Source organism: Rhineura floridana, chromosome 4 (genome assembly GCF_030035675.1).
Source record: "Rhineura floridana isolate rRhiFlo1 chromosome 4, rRhiFlo1.hap2, whole genome shotgun sequence".
Classification (NCBI taxonomy): Eukaryota; Metazoa; Chordata; class Lepidosauria; order Squamata; family Rhineuridae; genus Rhineura; species Rhineura floridana.
Window position 1 is genome coordinate 7421936 of NC_084483.1, and position 20443 is coordinate 7442378.

The 20443-nt window shown below is 39.8% G+C and overlaps 1 protein-coding gene across 4 annotated transcripts in view; it reads left to right on the forward strand.

The window, feature by feature from the left end:
• The window catches only part of MMUT (methylmalonyl-CoA mutase), a 28137-nt gene extending 16916 nt beyond the window's left edge, over positions 1-11221 (forward strand). For all 4 annotated transcript variants that reach the window (XM_061622334.1, XM_061622335.1, XM_061622338.1 and 1 more), the window contains exons 9-13: positions 4392-4507; positions 7625-7756; positions 8589-8736; positions 9867-10034; positions 10998-11221. In XM_061622334.1, coding sequence (XP_061478318.1) covers positions 4392-4507; positions 7625-7756; positions 8589-8736; positions 9867-10034; positions 10998-11126 — 693 coding nt within the window. In that variant the 3' untranslated portion in view covers positions 11127-11221. The remainder of the gene's footprint in view (positions 1-4391; positions 4508-7624; positions 7757-8588; positions 8737-9866; positions 10035-10997) is intronic.
• The last annotated feature ends 9222 nt before the right edge of the window (positions 11222-20443 follow it).

The window sequence follows — 20443 nt, forward strand, 5'->3', positions numbered from 1 at the left end:
GCAGAGCCAGCAGGTGCTGGCGAGGCTCGGATCGCTACGACTTGCACCAAGGGACTGTACAGTACAATACTGTAAAGAACTTAAGGAGTTGCTTAGACCAATGTACTGTGCAGTAAAATTGTAAAGGAGTCGCTTAGCCTTCAGGTCAGGAGTCGCTCAGTGTCGCTCAGATCCCAAAGGAGAAGACGACGCTAACGCTGCTGCCGCAAAGCACGAGGCACGTGCTGTACAGAACGCAAGTTCAGGTGGTTACGTCAGTGTCCATAAGTGTGACGCAAACGTCCGTAAACTGGAATGGTGGAGTACGGAGTATGTCGGTAGTCGCGAGTGTATGTAAAATGAAAGTCCGTAAAGCAGGGTATTCCTGTACTATCTTTCTACAAATCTCTTGAATTATATGCTTTAATTCAATATCTTATTTCTCTGTGACCGAATGTAAGTTCCAATATCTCTGGGGTAGGCACATAAATGGCCTAATAAATTACAAAGCATACAATAAGCCTCACATTAGGCAACAACCACACTTACTGAGAACTTCCCTTTAGCTGCCTAGGGATGAATATAGGATGCAGTTGATGGAATAAACTTGAGGTTTATGTGACTGCTGTATACCGTGTAATAAAATGCGTGTGCTAACTATAGTACAATAATAAAACATCAAGATAGTCTAAATAAATAAAGCGGCTTTTGTATGCTGAAGTGAAGGGAAACTCAGTCTCCCAAAAGACACATGCTGAACATGACATTTCAGCTCCATTTTTCATCCGGTTGTAGAATGTGAATGTAATACATGCGGAGAATGCTCCCAAAAGAAGTATGTGGTGTTGATTTTAAACATTCCTGATTTTCATAAAGAACAATGTGTCGCTTTTGTTTTCTGCACACTTCATTTGATTTTAAGTGTGGCCACCTTCCTAAATTGACTGTCACAATTGCATTGGAAAACCCTGCCAAACCTGTTTTAGTTTGTGATTGCTGAATGGCTTTCCCCCATCCAACTTTGGGCATATGGTTAATTAGCATTATGGGCAGGGTGTGCATTTTATTTATTTATTTATTTATTTATTTATTTTTAAAACTTATATACCGCCCGACTAGCAATAGCTCTCTGGGCGGTGAACATAGATACAATAAAATACAGTATGGTACAAAAAACATCACAGTCTAAAATCAAATATCACAGTCTAAAACAGCAAAGGCTCTTTATTTTAGAAATAAATAATGGCATGTGTATGCATTGCTTAGGTTTTTTCTTTTTCATCAGTAGTAAATGTCAGGAAAGTTCCATGTTTAGGAGCCCCTTAGGCACATGCATGTGCTTCTGTGTCTCTGCTGCTGTTGTTGCTATGTGCCTTCAAGTCGATTACAACTTACGGCGACCCTATGAATCAGCAACCTCCAATAGCATTTGTTATAAACCACCCTGTTCAGATCTTGTAAGTTCAGGTCTGTGGCTTCCTTTATGGAATCAATCCATCTCTTGTTTGGCCTTCCTCTTTTTCTACTTCTTTCTGTTTTTCCCAGAATTATTGTCTTTTCTAGTGAATCATGTCTTCTCATTATGCGTCCAAAGTACAATAACCTCAATTTCATCATTTTAGCTTCTAGTGATAGTTCTGGTTTAAGTTGTTATAAATACACAATTATTTGTCTTTTTCACAGTCCATGGTATCTGCAAAGCTCTCCTCCAACACCACATTTCAAATTAGTTGGTTTTTCTCTTATCCACTATTTTCACTGTCCAACTTTCACATCCATACATAGAGGTCGGGAATACCATGGTCTGAATGATCCTGACTTTGGTGTTCAGTGATACATCTTTGCATTTGAGAACCTTTTCTAGTTCTCTCATAGCTGCCCTCTCCAGTCCTAGCTTTCTCCTAATTTCTTGACTATTGTCTCCATTTTGGTTAATGACTGCTAAGGTATTGATAATTCTTGACAAGTTCAATGTCCTCATTGTCACCTTTAAAGTTTCATAAATCTTCTGTTGTCATTACTTTAGTCTTCTCGACGTTCAGCTGTAGTCCTGCTTTTGTTCTTTCCTCTTTAACATTCAACAGCATTTGTTTCAGATCATTACTGGTTTCTGCTAGTAGTATGGTATCATCTGCATATCTTAAATTATTGATATTTCTCCCTCCAATTTTCACACCTCCTTCATCTTGGTCCAATCCCGCTTCCTGTATGATATGTTCTGCACATAGATTAAACAAACAGAGTAATAAAATACACCCCTGTCTCACCCCCTTTCCGATGGGGAACCAATCAGTTTCTCCATATTCTGTCCTTACAGTAGTCTATTGTCCAGAGTATAGGTGGCGCATCAGGACAATGAGATGCTGTGGCACAGCCATTGCTTTTAAAGCATTCCATAGTTTTTCATGATCTGCACAATCAAAGGCTTTGCTGTAATCTATAAAACACATGGTGATTTCCTTCTGAAATTCCTTGGTCCGTTATACCGTGTATGTTTGCCATACGATCTCTGGTACTTCTTGCCTTGTAGTGGGTGATTCGATCATTAGGAACATAGACAGTGGGGTGTGTGATGGGCATACAGACCTCAAGTTGTTTTGCCTGCCTGGTGCGAAGGTTGCGAATATCGCCCATCATTTAGATAGTTTGGTAGACAGTGCTGGGGAGGAGTCAGTGGTCGTGGTGCATGTTGACACCAATGACATGGGGAAATGCAGCCGTGAGGCCCTGGAAGCAAAATTTAGGTTGCTAGGTAGGATGCTGAAAGCCAGGACCTCCAAGGTGGCTTTCTCTGAAATGCTACCGGTTCCACGCGCAGGACCAGCCAGACAGGACCAGCTTTGCAGTCTCAATGCATGGATGAGACGATGGTGTCGGGAGGAGGGGTTTGGATTTGTTAGGCACTGGGGAACATTTTGGGACAAGCCGGGCCTGTACAAAAGGGACGGGCTCCACTTGAACCAGAACTCTCTTGAGTTTCAGGACTGCTATACTGTTCAGTGCAGTGGGCTACTTGTAGACAGGGGACACAAAAACCTATTGAGTGTTTAGAGTTCTCTGCATGACCTTTTGTTGTTCTTGCCCCATGACGACTTATTTCCACAAACTGTCATACTTAGAGTAGACCCAGGCATAACTTAAATTCCATTGATTTCAGTGAGCCTATTGCAAGATTCCCCAAGTCTGGATCCAACTTGATGTGTTTAGTGTTTAACTTTTTAGCAGAGCTGGAAAATGAGTTGCAGTGTTCAGAGTTGACTTGTCGTGATGATATGAAGATATTAAAAGAATTTTAGGCTGCATATTTGGGAATAACTCCCTAAGCATATGTAGCACCTTGGCTTTCAATTTGTTTCTTGGAGTTCTTTTAAAAAAATAATGTTTAGTTAACTGTTGTTTATATGACACCCATGGCAAGGTAGTTAAACTGCAGCAAAAGTATTTATTTATTTAAAATATTTCTATCCCGCCCTTCTATCTTATAATAGGGGACTCAGGGCAGCTTACAATAAAATTGAACATGTACATAATAAAAGATAAAGATAACCAAAACATTAAAATAAATTAAAATACATAAAATGCAATTAAAATACATAAAATACTATATATTTTATACTATATAAAATACATAAAATATTATAATTAAAATACATAAAATGCAATTAAAATACATAAAATACTATATACACACACACACACACACACACACACATATAGGGAGTGGTACTGAAGGGACTACAGAGGTAAAAATTAACATAGAAGGTATAAAATCAGTGTCAGGCTGTACCTTCAGTCCTTCCCAAAGGCTCTCCAGAACAAGATCGTTTTCAGAATTCTCCGGAAAACCAACAGGGAAGGGAGCAGAGCAGGCTTCTTGGGGTAGGATATTCCAAAGCTTGGGGGTCACAGCTCTCCCATGTGCCTGTCAGTCTAACATCTTTCATTCCAGGCACGCAGAGGAGACCAGAGGCAGATGATCTTAAATCCCGGGCAGGTACATATGGGTATAAGCGGTCCCTCAGGTACATTGGTCCAAGGCTGTTTAGGGCTTTAAAGGTCAGAACAAGCACTTTGAATTGCGCCCGGAAACAAATTGGGAGCCAGTGGAGTCGATAAAGCACAGAGGTGATATGCTCCCTGCTCCGGGCTCCAGTTAACATTCCAGTTAACAGGTATAGAGGAGACATAGTGATAAAGATCTCACTGAAGCTAGTAAACTAATAGATACTGATGATGCAATTCCAGTTCAAAAAGTTCTGTGAGTGGCTTACAAATTAAAAAAAAACCCACGATGCTATGCAAGTAAGAAAACAAAGCCAGTCAACTCAAAACAGAGATGAGGAGCCCTATAGGGTTATGTTGTAAACAATTCCTGTATGTTGTACAGTTTTATTTTGTGCTTCTCCTTGAAGGTGAAAGCTTGCCGAGATGAAGTCGAAGCCCAGCATTGTCTCACTGCCCTGACGGAATGTGCTGCCACAGGCCAAGGCAACTTGCTGGCCCTTGCCGTAGAAGCAGCACGTGCAAGGTATATGGGAAAGCACTGGGCATTTACCAAAGAGTTAAGCATATCTAGTGTCTACTCTGTACTAGCTTTCTGAGGTCCTGCTTTGTGGCCTCAGAAGTAATTTGCTGGTTTCTATGTGTGGCTAGAGTGGTTTACATGTGATTAAATTCAAAACCAGTTCAGCTGTTAACCCCACTGGAGTAGCCTAGGGAAGTCCCAGTCTCTCATCTTGATTTACCTCACTTAAGGGTAAGAGGCTGGGAATTATGAAGCTAATTCACTGCTGTTGAGATCTTTACAGAAAAACCAAAATAAAAAGAGAACAAATTGATAAATAAACCTTGAATATGAATCTAAGGGGAAAAGGAGGGCAGAAGCAACTTTAGTGCATATTTTTCTCCTTTATTCCTCTCATCCTGCTTATAGTCCTCCCGGCCTGTGCATCATTCAGCCGAGCAAGATCCTCTGAGGCAGCTTCCGGTCAGATGGGCTTCAGGGGAGTAGCAGGACCTAGTTAAGGATGTAGAAGAACGGCAGCAAATTGAGGCTGCCCCGTAAGGATGCACCAAAGGGTGGGAAGTGTGTCCTGCAATTTGTTTTGTTTAGACAATTTCTGTACTGCTTAATATATAAAAAAATCTCTAAGTGGTGTTCATATAATTTTACTACAAACTGCCATGTTACTGCCGTGTAGAGAGGTCTAGACCTTGTTACTTTTTCCTGCTTTTGGAAGAACAAACTGGTCCTCAAGAGGCAATTGGGCCTTTGTTGGCAATTGAAAGGAGGAGGAGAAGGAGGTGAAACATTTAAATCTAACAAAAGTGTTCTTGACTTTGTCGGAAGGAGACCTCTTGATGGCGCCTTGTCTTAACTGCCTAATCGCAACACATGTGCAGAGGCATTTTCAGTGATGGCTTCCCAGTGCCGGAAAATTAATTTATGCTAAAGCCCAGCACAAAATCTAGGTGTAAGGCAGGGATGAGGAACCTTTTTGTCTTGGAGAACTGCATTCCATCAGGGTTAATACTGGGGGCAGGGCAGACAGGTCCAAAAATGGCCAGGGTCACACACACCCATTTTGTGTGTGTGTGTGTGCGTGTGTGTGTGAGAGAGAGAGAGAGAGACCCACACAACTGAATTCCATCCATTCTCACTCACACATGAACACTCCATTCATCCACTAGTTCACTCGCTCGCCTGTACACCTGCACCCGTTGCCTCCACTGCAGTTCACAGTGAGGAAGAACATCCCATTGGCTTTAGTGAAACTTTCCCCCCCAATACAAACAGGTGCTGGTAGCCCAGTCAAGACCAGGACCGGGGGGGTATTTCCCCCTCTCTGTGGTCCTGATCCAGACCAGGAACTCTGTACCTACAATTTGCATGGCCACGGAAGGATCCATTGACATGAATGGATCCTTTGGGGCAATGCAAATTGCATGTCCTGGGAGTCTCGTCTGTATTGGGACCCTGGTATAGGCAGCAGAGAGGCTTTACCTCTTGTTTCCCGTTATGATCCTGATCTCTCTCAATGATACCTCAATTGTATCTAGGCTGCTCCTGTGGGGCACCCCTTCCAACTGCACTATCTTAGCGCTGCCCTAATGTGGTGCACTGTTGGTCCCAGTAGCACTGTTCATCAGCAGCATCCTAGGACAGGCACCAGAACCCAGCTTCTGGATGGCTAGGGTAGGCTTTAGGATCTTGCAACTCTCCTTGCTGGGCCTGTTGGGAGCGCTCGCAGAGATGTAGACACCGTTCCCCTTTCTTTTCATGATTACAATAGAGTTTATTTTTAATAAGCTATTTTTATACTACTCTCCACCACAATCATAGGGCAATGTTCAGGAAAATAAAATACAACAAAACATAATACATAAAGCAATCAATTAAAACCAATTCACATAAAATACCTTCATCACGAGCATAATAGCAACATATTTAAATCCGACTTTACCCATCACAACTATCCGCCTCTAGAAGCTTGACAGAAGAGTTGATGGGAAGGAGCTTCCCTGCCTATCCCTTCTTTCTGCATCCCTCTCCCCCTGCCCCCACCAGTCTGCTCCTGGGGAAGGAGGAACTCTTGGGAAGGCTTGCAATATGGCATGGAGGCGGCAGCAGAGGGAGGAGGGAGTGGGTGGGAGTCCCCTCTCACCCTGTGAACAGAAGAGCAACTTAGAATCCAAGCTCTGGATTTTACAGTGGAGACCCCACAGGGGAGGATGGGAGGGAGAAGGAAACAAGTTGGCTATAATACTAAACAGAGTTCCGTAACTCTCCTGCAAGAACCATGTTCTTTAGATTTATTTTTTAATCCTAGCTGCAGAATTATTTTTTCTGAAAAATATGCCTTAAAATTAAACATTAACATTTATATACCTAGGCTTCATCCATGTGCAGTTTTATGGATAACTGATTGATTGCATTTTTTTTAAAAAAAAAACCAGATTGCAAATGTGTTTGTAAAGAAATAGTAGAGATGAGAACTTGGCTTAAAAAGAGTGTCTTAAATCAAGAAGGGTATTCTGTCTTTTTCTTCCTTGATTACATTTAATGTAGTATGTTCAAATAGTTAAATTTGACTGCTTATAGCCTGTGATAATGCAATCTGCATTTTTCTTTAGCTGTTGAAGTGAAACAAAATAGGACCATTTTGAATCCTAGTAATGGGTTGGATTCAGAATTAAGCAGTTAATGGGTTGGTGGAAGCACACTTCCCCCTCCCCCAAATCCCTATGGCAGTCCCTTGAAAATGCTCCCCTGAGGCTTGGTGAACCCTGCTGGATGGGGTGAGCTATGGCATGAGAGATGGGAAAGATCCTTGAAAATCAGGCACTGGCAACTTCCACAAGCAACTTCCCCTCATGGAAGGTGCATATGCACAATTTCCAGGGATCCTTTCAGCACCATAGCTCCCTCCATTCAGCCCATCCCAACCCTCCGTTGAGCATTTTTAGGGGCTGCTGTGGGGCAGAGGGGCAGGGAAGTGAGGTTCCCTCAGCCCCATTATATGTGTTTAACTTTGATTCCATGTCTTCAGAAAATTTCTCCTTGGAGCATCTGTGCTATATTTTGATTTCCTTCTGCTGAGGTAGGTATAACCAATCTAATATTTTGACTGTCTACATTTTTCAGATGTACAGTTGGTGAAATAACCGATGCTATGAAAAAGGTGTTTGGTGAGCATAAAGCCAGTGATCGCATGGTGAGTGGAGCTTACCGTCAGGAGTTTGGGGAGAGTGATGAAATTGCTCAAGCAATCAACAGGTAAGACTTGCTGTTTATATTTAATTACTTAAATATGTTAGATAACATGTGGTTTTAAAACTCTACATTCTGACTGAGAAAGTATGTCCCATCTCACTTCCGAAGCTTAGAATATTTAAATTATACAATAATTTGCATTTCATGGGTCTCTGGATTATCTGATTAGTTTCTTACATTTCTCAAATTCTGTAATTTGAGAAATTTCTGCATTTCTTGTTTCTATCTTCCCCATTCTTTGATCCACTTTATAAGCCAACCATTTTAAAAAATAAGTTGTCCTTCCAAACTTTATGAAATCAAATTATTATCGTAAAGTTTTACCTCTTTGCACATGTCTAAGGATTGTTTTTCTTTGTCTTCTTTATGTTTGGTTTTCAATCTTACTTCTTAAGTCAATTATGTTCGTCATTCAAAGTCATTGTATCCACTCTGCATATTCATTGTATTTATTAATAAGTACTTGAAAGTATTTTAATATTAACATTTAGAAAAATAAACTCATAGAAAGCATTTATTTTGAATATGATTAAATGAGCTCAGGCATCTAACATCTTAGAAGTCAGTAAAGTTATTTGAGTTGTATAAATGCATGCTCTCTTTTTCCTTTGGTCCCCAGTTCATTTCAGTTCAATTTCAGATTTATCAAAAGGAAGGTAAATGAGAGAGAGAGGTTATAAAAATGCCCTATACACATGAAAAGTCACATACTAAAGTATCATGGTGTTTACAGAATTCAAAAGCATACCATTTTTTTTTGTACTCTCAGCTAGTAAGGTACCATTTTAAAGTGACACTCAAACTGTCTTCAGCTTGTAAACATTTCTAAATTCAGAGTTAACAAGTTTATGGAACGTGATGGTCGGAGACCACGTCTCCTTGTTGCAAAAATGGGCCAGGATGGCCACGACAGAGGAGCCAAAGTGATTGCTACAGGATTTGCTGACCTTGGATTTGATGTGGATATTGGCCCACTCTTTCAGGTATTCACTCTTTTCAGTTAGATGCTCATGTTGTTTAAATATTTGTTAAACATTTCCAGCTTCTTCTGCCTTGTTAGTACGGACTTCACACGTGCATTACTTGTTGTGTGCCTGTTTTTCATAAGCTACTTTTAAGAGGAAACAATTAAAACTCCAGTAGTTAAGAAAGTCTGATATTTGGATAAATGATAGTACCTTCCCAGCTAAACCTTTAAGAGTTACTACTGTCTCCTTATATTTTGGTTGCACTCTGTTCTGTGGGTTGTATCCGACTAAATTATTGTTGCATGCAGAACGACTTTCCCAAGGACAACAGAACTGTCCCTCCCCCTGTGCATCCCCCAAATCTACTCCAGGGGTTTCCTGACACTCCAGAGCAGGCTTGGGGTGTGTGTGAGGAGAGAAGTTAGACAGCTTGAGACCACCTTGCCCCATATATCACTGCATGGCAACTGCGCTCTTCAGACAGGGCACTACTGAGAGTACCACATTCCCAGAGGCGTGCTTAGTTTGTACTAGAAATTTCACTTTTAGTGTTGCAGCTGCAGGCCTGTGGAATCAATTTCCAGATGAAATTAGCCAAGTGCCCTGCATCATGATGTTTGGGCACCTGCTGCTGACGTTTTTGTTTAAGAAAGCTTTCCCTGAGGAGTGACCCAGTCATTTGTTACATGTTAATTATACATGTGTAGGAATGGTTTTAATGATTGTTAGAATGCATTGTTTTGTATTTTATTTCATTTTTATCTTGTATACCACTTGGATGGACTCAGGCTTTATACATTTGTTAAGTAACTAGATTTTAATATGTACACGTATTGTTTCATTTCTCTATCTGCACCAAATGTAACAATCACGATATATTCTACTGAGATGTTTTTACAGAATCCCTGAGTCAAAACACACAGTGGAAGGTGGCTATTTTATTCTTTGTTTCATTTTCACATTTTGTAAGATATGGGCCTGGGCACCCACTTCTTCTAACAGAAATGCCAGAAGCTCCCTTAAGTAGTACCTGTCAGAGAAAAGTGTGAAGTGTTTTCTCATTGATGTTCTCTATGAAAAAAAATAATGTTATATATTCTTGCTTCTCATATTCTTTGGCACTTCATTTGCTTTCTCTTCTTAAGACACCCCGTGAAGTTGCCCAGCAGGCTGTAGATGCCGATGTGCATTGTGTAGGTGTGAGTACACTAGCTGCTGGTCACAAAACGCTTGTTCCTGAACTCATCAAAGAGCTGAATGCCCTTGGCCGCCCAGACATTCTTATCATGTGTGGAGGTGTCATTCCTCCTCAGGTACAATGCCATCTATTACTAATTCAAAAAACATTAGTAGTTGTGAGATTATTCCGTTGTTCCCAGTTGGCGGGAGTCTCTATAAACTTTCTTCTCCTACATATGGGCGTAACACCATTGAGGGCTTTTTAAAATTAATATCAACCTGTTGGAATATGCAAAATCCAACAGGGTAGTAGTTGCTTTTAGAAAACTGTAGTTGAACCTATAAACGTTCACAGAACAACCCAGCTGAAAAGCACCCTCTCAAATTAACCTTTTTTTAACTATTCAGGAGGATATTTGGCAGCTAGATAGTTCTGTTTTGTAGTTTTTACCTCCAAAGCTTTCTAAGACTACCAGTGTAACAATAAATAATGTAAAAATCAACTCTTAAATTTACAGATATTCATAAATATTTTAAGAAAGGAGCCATTTCCATCTACCAACATAGAAAATAGATAAGAATATTTTTTGGGCTTTACTTTCCTACTTTGGACCTTGGTTTAGTTCCTGCGCTTGACAAAAAATCTGTAAAGAGCCACAAATCCCTGATGATCTTGGACAGAGGTGGATTCTGAAGAATTCATTCTTTCTGTTAGGTGGGGTAGCATCCAGAACAGAGATTGTGGACTGCTTGAGATCTCTTGGGAGCTCTGTAGTCACTAGATCAATCCCTTTTCCCAGGGAACTTGGAACTGTAGCTCTGTGAGGCATATCGGGTCTCCTAATGATCCACAGTACCCTTAACAAACTACAGTTCCCAGGATCCTTTGTGGGAAACCATGGCTGTTTAAAGTGGTATAATAATTGCTTTATGTGCATAGTGCAGATGGGCACTAAGACTTTGCACACTTGGTGGGGTTTGCATTGGGAAGGGCATCTGGCATACCAATCATTCTGCTCCTTTAAGTATGTGTTATGCAGAATTTTACTTGAGAAGGTTTGTATATATGTTTTCTGTCTGTTTTCCCCTCTGAATAGGATTACGACTTCCTGTATGACTCTGGTGTTTCCAATATATTTGGCCCTGGAACCCGAATCCCAAAGGCAGCTATCCAAGTTCTTGATGATATTGAGAAATGCCTGGATAAGAGGCAGCAATCCATATAACCTGTCTCATAATAAACCTTCTGTTTCATGGTGAACCTTATAATTTGTGTTAATGCAATGTGATCTGTTGATAAAAAGATTTCATATTAAATCAACTACAATGCTTTATGTTGCCTTTCTAAGAAAGTGGAAAATTGTCTGCAATGTTACATGTATGTATATAAAATCTATTAATAAAGATAAACGCAATGAAATTAGTAAATTTTAAAACAGGTTTTGCATATAAGACTGCATTGTATCTAATATATACAGCAGCATCACTCATAGCTTCATCCACAAGGGAGGTAGGACTGGCCAGCTGGTCTTACCATCCTTTGTTCTGTCCCCAAAATGTATGACAAGGAGGTCAAAGGTTACTTTCACCCATGAAGTGAAGACATGGCAGCACTCATTTGCTCCATGCTACTACGTATGTTAATACTGGTGTCCAGAGCAGGGGCTTGTTTGTGCACTGTATTGCTCAGTGCATGTATGGTGAGAATGTAAAACACCCAGCAACACCTGTAGTCTTGGTTTCTGTCAAGCCGTTTGGTCAGCTGCCTCTGGTCCTTTTGGTCCCAGTCACATTGCCCTAGCTTTGGTAGTTTGATTCTCACCATGACAAGAATCCACTTCACATACCTCTCTCTTGTAGCTTACCTCCCTCCACTTTACATTTTATTTTCCTGCTCATTGTACCTCCATACACTTCTGTTCAATAGTTCCAAAGCAAGTCTTTGTTTTGAAGCTCTGCTGATTTGCCTGTGGCTGTGGTTCTCAGAATGAGAGGCTGGTTGTCTTACAGGACATACGGACAGTTTCTAGCTGTTCTGCGACCTCACGAATCCTTTACTGAGATGACATGCATGAAAAGGACTGTGAAATCCTTTTATGAAAAGTCTGTTCTTTGTATCGCATTTCAGAATGGAAAATGAGGAGGCGTAGAAATCCTTTTAGCACATAAAACCATACAGGATTTACACTTGTACTGGTGATGATATGGGGGGGGGGTCTGAGGCTCCTCCACTGTGGATTCAAGTATTTCACTTTTCCCACCAAATAATAACAATTTTTCTTCCCTTCCCTTCCCCAAGAGGGTTTAGTTTAACACTGTATACTTTAATGGGTATTTCGGCTTAAGAGCATGTGCAGTTTCACATTTTAAACTCATTTAGCTTGTATCACTTCTTGCCTTAGGCTAGTCACCAACTCTCAGCCTAACTTGTCTCACATGAATGTTGGGAAGATATAGAAGGAGGTATAAAATGGCTGCAAAGGGGATTTTGTGCTTGTATCATAGGCCGCAAATTTTGGTTTCTTCAACCAGAGTAATTTATCTTTGAACAATAAAGGGCCATGCCCTACACCCCACAACTCACACTGCAAATTAGCACAGCTCCAAAGCTTCAACCAATCTTAATCTGGCCTGATCATTGCAAGTATTAGATGCATAAATCCCATTTGTATTCAATTAATGTTATTTCCAGGATAGCCTGTACGGCGGATTGATTCCTAAAATGACTTATCTTAGGCCTGTTGCCACTGGGGGTGGGGGCTATGGAAGGTAGTATTATCTGCTTTTTAAATTATTATTACTACTACTTCTACTACTAGTTTTACAGATAAAATAGTAAAGCAAGGTAGTAAAGTCAGTATTTTTTCCTTTTTGCTCAGTTAAAAATAGAATAAAACCTGCTTCCATCTTTCATTGTTATGTCCCAGCAGCAAAATTAACTGAGATACTGATAGGATTTTTAAATGTTATAGAATAAGTTTTATTAAGTTAATTGTGTTAAAATTATTTTTTAACTTTATACCCTTCTTGTATAAAATGACTTTTAAGTACAGTGGAGTGCGTATGTTTAAGTTATGGAACCCTATATTCCTTACTCACAAGAAAGCCAAGGCTGAAATCCTGGGAGAAAGCCCCATTAAACACAAAGAGACGTACTTCTCAGTAGATATCATTGTACTGTTAGGTTAACTATTCAGTTAATTCTTAATGAGTGTGTGGACTTCAGCTCCTGCACTGCAGAAGACCTGCCTAAGCCTCTGTGCAAAATTTTCACATTTTGTAATTGCCATTTGGAGGGTGGGGGATGGAATTCCTTAACATCCACCCATATTTATTGTGCAGTAGTATTTGCAGAAAATAACGTCTAAGGAGTACCTGATCTCAGACAAATCCACCACAGGAAATATTCATCCTGGTTGCTAAGAAGAAAGGAAGGACAAACTACAGAAATGCTAAGGACTGGAAAAATCAGAAGAAGGAAAAAATGTGCACTGGAGAGGAAAATAGCAGCTGTTTAGAACCCTGGGGATTCTTGCAGCCTGGTGTTCAAAAAACTCACTTGTCAGTCACAGCTTTTCATTCATTGGCTAAAAAACTTAAAGGCAGGAGCAACTAAGCTGGTTCATCTGGCCAGGATCTCTTCTCGATCGTCCCAGAGTGCAGGACACGGAATAATGGGCTCAAGTTACAAGAAGCCAGATTTCAACTGAACATCAGGAAAAACGTCCTAACTGTTAGAGCAGTAAAACAATGGAACCAATTACTTAACAAAGTGGTGGCCTGTCCAACATTGGAGGCATTCAAGAGGCAGCTGGATAGCCACCTGTTGGGTATGCTTTAATTTGGATTCCTGCACTGAGCAGGGGGTTGGACTTGATAGCTTTATAGGCCCCCTTCCAACTCTACAATTCTGTGATTCTATCTCAGAAATCACTTAGAAGGTTGCCTGCACATTTTGCTTCATAGCTTTCCTTCTGGGTTATATTCAAGTAAGTCCTACTTAGAGTTGTTGTTGTTATGTGCCTTCAAGTTGATTACGACTTATGGTGACCCTATGAATCAGTGACCTCCAATAGCATGTTGCATTTTGGATACCTTGTTCATAGGGTTTTCGTGGTAAGAAGAATTCAGAGGTGGTTTACCCTTGCCTTTGAGTCTGGATGTGTCTGAGTCTGGATGCATCTTAGTCTGGTGTCTCAGCTTTGACCATTCCACTTTGGTTGCCCCTACTAGGAGTCTAGCCTCTTGGTCTAGTCTCCTGATGGCATTGCTCAGCTTCTTTGACACTCTCAAATCCTATCACCATGTTAAGGTGTGCATCCTAGAGGGTCTACTTAGAGGAGACCCATTAAATTAATGAATCCAAATTAGTAATGTCTGTTCACTTCAATGTGTCTACTCTGAGTAGGATTAGCAAGATTGAAGGCAGCCCCTTTAAATAAAAAATAAAAGCTTAGAGTCGGGGGGGCCTGATGCCATGAGCCCTGGTGCAATTGCCTCATAATCTGGCCATGAACACTTCTGCAAAAAGAAGCTTGTGCATTCTAAAGCTGAGCAGATTTGTTGTGGCATAAGTTTTTGTAGACTAATTGCCACTTCATCAGATCCTTGGGCAGATTATATATCTATACACAGAGAAGGAGGAAAAGAGCGGGGGAAATATGAAAACGGTAGAGGCAAAAGGCTATGAAATTCAGTAGGTATCATTTTTATATTTCTACACAAAACTCAAATGTATTGAAGCTAAACACAGTAGTCACTCACATTGGCTGTAGCTGATAATAACACATCATCCTATTGAATGCAACAATATTGTAATATTATTAAGGATCAGCTGAAATCACACAGTAGCTGAGCAGACTCTAAGTTCATCAAAACTCTTCTTCAGGTAAGATTTCCCTTAACTTTCCCTAAAATCTGTACTGTAATGAAAGAACGGGCTCAACTGGGTCCTAAATGAATAGACTCAAATTTACTGATACATTTGAGTATATTAGTCATGCTGGAGTCTCCCTATACAGAAGGAGGACTTTTAGATCATCAGCAGGGTATCCTGCAAGACAGATGAATTGTTTTCACATACAGCTGGCTTTCACAATGCCTATGTGCATTTATTTTACAAACAAGGCTGTTTTCTATTTCGGTGTCTAAAGCAGTCTTGGATCTCTGAAATTACCATTATTATTTTAGAAAACACCTTTCAACATTCTTGGAGACATGTTTGCGCTCTCATGTAATAATTTTCCCAGCATGTACTTCAGTTAAGCTTCCCTTGAAATTTGGCAATGAGAACGGTATTAGCTGGCTTTTAAAAAAAAGCTATTGCTTGGGATATAGTTCCATTGGTGAAATATTTTTCTCTCAAGTTGACTCCTCTGTTGTTGTTTTGGGAAAGAGCCCTTATTATTTCTTTGTTGAATATTTACCATTGCTAATATTTTTTTTATTAATTTTTATTCAAAGTTTCAAAAAAACAAAACAAAACAAAAGGAAAACAAATTAGTAACTAATATAATAAAAAATATTGACTTCCAATTTGTCGCAGATCAGCTATAAGTATGTAGTATGTAACAAACCTGTCCCTTAATATATTACAAAATCACTTTCCTCCAGTAGTTATCTTAATTAATCATCAAATCTCATTAACATCATATCATTTTGTTCTATCTGCAAAAAGTCAAAGAGAGGTTCCGCTCCTTGAGAAATATATCCATCAGTTTTTCTCCAAATATACATGTCTGTTGATCCATCCCTACCAAGTCAGCTAAGTCCAGTAATTTTAATAGCCATTCTTCTATTATCAGTATTAGTTCCATCATCCATCTGCCATCCTTGCACACATGTTAATCTTGCTGTCATAATCATATAGTAAGAGTCTGATGGGAATTTCCTTCATCACAAATATTTCCTTGCAATCAATTCTGAATGTATTACTGAAATGTTGTTGTAGGATCATGTCTCTGTTCCTCTTCTTTACGAAATGCACCAGCATATCTCTTGAGAATTTTTCCATTGTCACATATCTAAAATTAATTCTGTAAATTTTCTCTATTTCAAGTTCCATCAAATCATTCCAGTCCAAAAATTTTATCAAGACAGTAATAACTTTATCTCTGATATCTTCACCAGTTTCTTCAGGAACAGCACTAAATTCCAAACAGTAATCTTTGTCTTTAATATCCATCACAGCCATAAAGTCCAAACCTTTTTCCAATTCCACATTTGATATATCTGATCCAATCTCCAGAATTTGCTCCTTCCCTTTAATTTCTATTTCATCTTCTATTGCTTGTCCATCTTCTTTTCTCATATAATCCTTTATTTCTTTCAGCTCCTGTTTCACTTTACCAAATTCAGTTGCCATCTCTTGTCTACTCTGTCTCAGTTCTTGTTGCGTTATCTTAATCTCATCCATTATCTTCTGAAACATATCCAGAGGGGAAAACCCTTCCAGGGGTATATCCAGGGTCTCTGCCACTTCTTTGATTGTCATTCTTAAAGCCGAAGAAAAAACCCTTCAATTTTCCAATATAACCACAATTCCCAAGCAAAGAGTAATTTGCTTCTTTTTCCAGCAATAAGGGAGTTAATATTCCAGGCCTGTTGACATCATCTGGCCAGCACAGTTCTTATCTCCCGCACGTCCAAGAATGCAAAACAAATTTGGTTCACAGCGCCGAACAATTAGTAACATACACGAACAGCAGATTCGTCTAAAGAAAGTAGTCCAAGAAAAAGTAGTCCCAGACATATATCAATCAAATAATCATCTAAATCAGATTTTCTCTTCGGGTAAGTTGCCCCTCATCCATTTTAATCTTTATAGTTTCCAAATTCAGGCCAGCTTTTTGCCATTAAAAAATAAGATAAGCTTTTTAAATTTTCTTTCCTCCTCCTTAATTCCTTGTATAAAAGAGAGAAGTGTAACTCACCCAGGTATCTTGATTGCTGGTTCTTAAACAAATCTCTTTTGCTGTAGTAATTTAAGCCAAATGATAAGATTAGACAGAAGAAAGCTCGCCCGTTGTGGATCGTTTAAAAGAAAAAGTCTTGCTTTTTTTCAGCCCAGCTTGCTGGAAGTCCTAACTCCGTCCTCAGCTGCTAGGTATGCCTTCTTTTCCCAGGGAATTCCTGATCAATTCCAGCCACCGACAGCCCAACGAAGTTTCTGTGGATAATCTCTTCGGTTCACCCTTGCCTGGGAGAACATTTATACCAGTCAAAGTTCCCTTTTGACTGATTTTAAACTGAAAAAAGCTTCCTCTGAGACAGAGCTCATCTCAGAGGCAGCCACAGGCGGAGCAATCCTTCCGGGAAGTCCACCATTGCTAATATTTTTTTAAGGCGCAGGCATAATCTATGACAGAAATAAGCTGGGTTGTAAAATATTTGGTCAGCTGACACCAGTTTAGAAGAAGTAAAACCTCATTCCAAAATAGTCTGTTTGCTCAGACCTGTGTATGTGTGTGTAGGCAATTAAGCATGCCATTCTTAACATACAGCTTCCATATTTTTCCCTCTGTTGGAGATGTGCTGTTAATGGGTATAAGCAGGCTTCAATACTCAGGCTCAGCTTTGTGGAAAGCCAACTCTAAGGTCACATCACATCCACTTGTTGAGTCAACATAATGGGGCAATAATTGGTATTTTCATGATTTAGGAATAGGGTCAGGTTGTCAACTCTCACAAGACTTAAAACTTTTTGTGCCCCAGTGAATGGAAAAAAATTTTCTATCCATGGAAAGGCTGACATTTATTTTGTTTGACATCCTTTCGAAAACTGAAATGGAGGTGCAGAGGAATGCACACCAGGATGGCATGTATCTCCAATCCTTTGTTTTGAGATGCATGTTTTGCCCTTTTCCAGAACAGAATGAATTTTGGAATTGTTTTCCTGTGGTCATGAAATAAAGGCCTGATCATCATCATGTAGCCAGATAGGTTGATAGCTATGATTTTTTAATGGATTTATTTTGAAATTAAATTTAAATTTTCATTTAAAATTTTTGCTTTGACATACTTTTCTACTTTCTACTTTAAATGCCTGCAAGTTTCAATTTCCGTAAATAAAAGTGATTTTACTTTTTATTGTTAACAATCTATGCCTGTAGTTATGTCCATACTGAGTTGTATTCATGCCACACTGGGCCCATTCTCCTAAGGACACTGAACCTTTTCTAGTTAAACATGTGAGTGCTGGACATTCCATACATATTGGGATTCAGTCCCATCTGGTTCTTGTTCAAAAGGAGTCTACGCAGACTTAATAGAAGTATTGGGTGTGTAGCCTATTAAGCAAAAGTGGGTTTTTTATCCTTTAAGATGGATGGGGATCTCTGAGACTCCATCACTTACCCCTGAACTCATTACACAGTCCAAAAGAAAAATTAAAAAATGAACAGTACACTAACATTTTCTACTATTAGTTTCCAGTTATGACCACAGCACTCTTTTTTTTAGCCCACGTGCTCAAAAGTCCTCAAGACTCCTTGTTTCTTCCTGTTAAGTCTTTTTTAAACAAATAAGTTCTTGAAATTCTTCATCAGAATCCTGAAAGCAGTTTATTATAATGTCACAAGAATTACTGCCTTTGCAGTGTTTCCCCAAGAGATGTCATGATCTAGACTTTGGAGCCACATTTTCAAATAAGACTTCTGCTGCTGCTGATTGATTGATTTGGAACTTCCCCACTGTCTGTCTTTCTGGCTGAAGAAATACTGTATGTATATTATTTTGTCCCGACCACATTACTGACACATGGCTACTGATGGTATTCTTGGTGTTACAGTAAACTTTCTGACTGCAGCAGCATTGGAAATGCTGAACGTCATGCCAGAAAGTTTTGCTGAAAGTGCAGTAAATGAAAGGGTCGTAGGCTGTTGACAATATAGCAAAAAGACATGGCAATAAGGTAATGAAGGGTGGTATTGATTCACTGGAGTTAAATATTGACCAGAAGCTGACTGCCACATATGGTGTCCATGTGCTGAGGAATCCCACACTAATCAGCACAGCTATCTGAAAAAACAACAACTTATAATTAGTCCCTGGCTTTTTTAAATCTCTGTCAATATGCCCTTTTCAATCAGTGAGGAAACAACGAAGTATTAATTCCTTAATATTTAAGAGTGATTAAATGAGTGTCTGCTGCATTCATTTGAGGCTGTCTGTTCATTTTACCCTACGTTCAAAAAGCAGTATCCTCGAAAGCACGGCAGCCCTTCAGCCGTAAATAACGCAAGAGAACTTAGGACCAGAAATTGAGAACAGCATATCTTGTGTTATCATATGCTCTGTATTGTAATGAATTGCCAGCCACCTGTTTCATATTACAATCCTATAGAATATAATAGGCCAGGTCCTATTAGTGTTCCTATTGCCCTTTTTAAAAAAAGTTCTCTGCACAACAGCTACCCACCAGTGTCAACTTTTTCTCCAGCTTTGCTGCACTTGAAATCCTGTTGAAGTTCTTCATCTCTTGACAGGTTTTATGAACCTTCCAGGCTTAGGGTTGCCAGGTCAGAAGCATCCCAAAACCTGATATTTTAGGGGCGAGCCTGAGTGATGTCATGGGGCAGACCCGAGTGATGCCACGGGGCAGGCCCGAGTGATGTCATTAAGCATGATACATTAAGCATCAATCACAGTTGCTTGGAGCGTACAATTAAAAAAAAATCTGACTGGAAATTAAGCTAGACATGTTAGCTAAAAGATGGAGCCTGGGTAGGGAACATTTAATCTAGCCTACTTGCTTTCGGCAAGAAGGCTTTAAGTGCCTTCAGGCCAGGCCAGTCACCAGGTCACTGTAGGAAGAAAGGAGCCTAGTGTTGTGGAGATGTTAGATCGGAGCATTCGGGAGTAAAGATGGATGCCCCTGAAGGCTGCAATTCTAAACACACGTACTAAGGGACTAAGCCCCCATAGAACTCAACAGGACTTACTTCTGAGTAGATATAGTTTGAATTGTGCTGTTGGCAAAGCTTGACTAGGAATCCTCTGCAAAGACATCCATATCCAAGCAGGGTTGGTAACTCCCTCCCTGGAATGCCCTGCCCTTATCTTTTAATGTGGCTGCTCCAAACTTCTTTACAGATTTGACCCTTCACTTCAGAAAGAGGTCTGAGAAATGAGGAAGAGTAAGAAGATTCTCTACCCTTTCTGTCTGCATAGATGCCCTCATCCTTCCCCTGCGCCCAGCAGAAGCTCTGGGCCATGCGGGACGCAGTGGCATCTCATAGAAGACACCCTCTTTGTCCTGGCCCAGAGCAGATTTTGGGGTGGGCACCCCCAATTACTTATTTTTCCTGTATGTAAAACGATGTTAAAAACATTTTTAAAAAGCTTTAAAAACATTTTTAAAAAGGGTTAAAAACATTAAAAAATATATTAACAAGCAATTCTAATATAGACGCAGACTGGGATAGGTCTCAAAAGGCTGGTTGAAAGAGGAAAGTTCTTCATTGTTCCAAAATAGTAATATGAAAGGCAGAGTAACAGGCTGAAGGCCTGGTATAAGTGACACCAGCATGCTGTATTCTGAAAC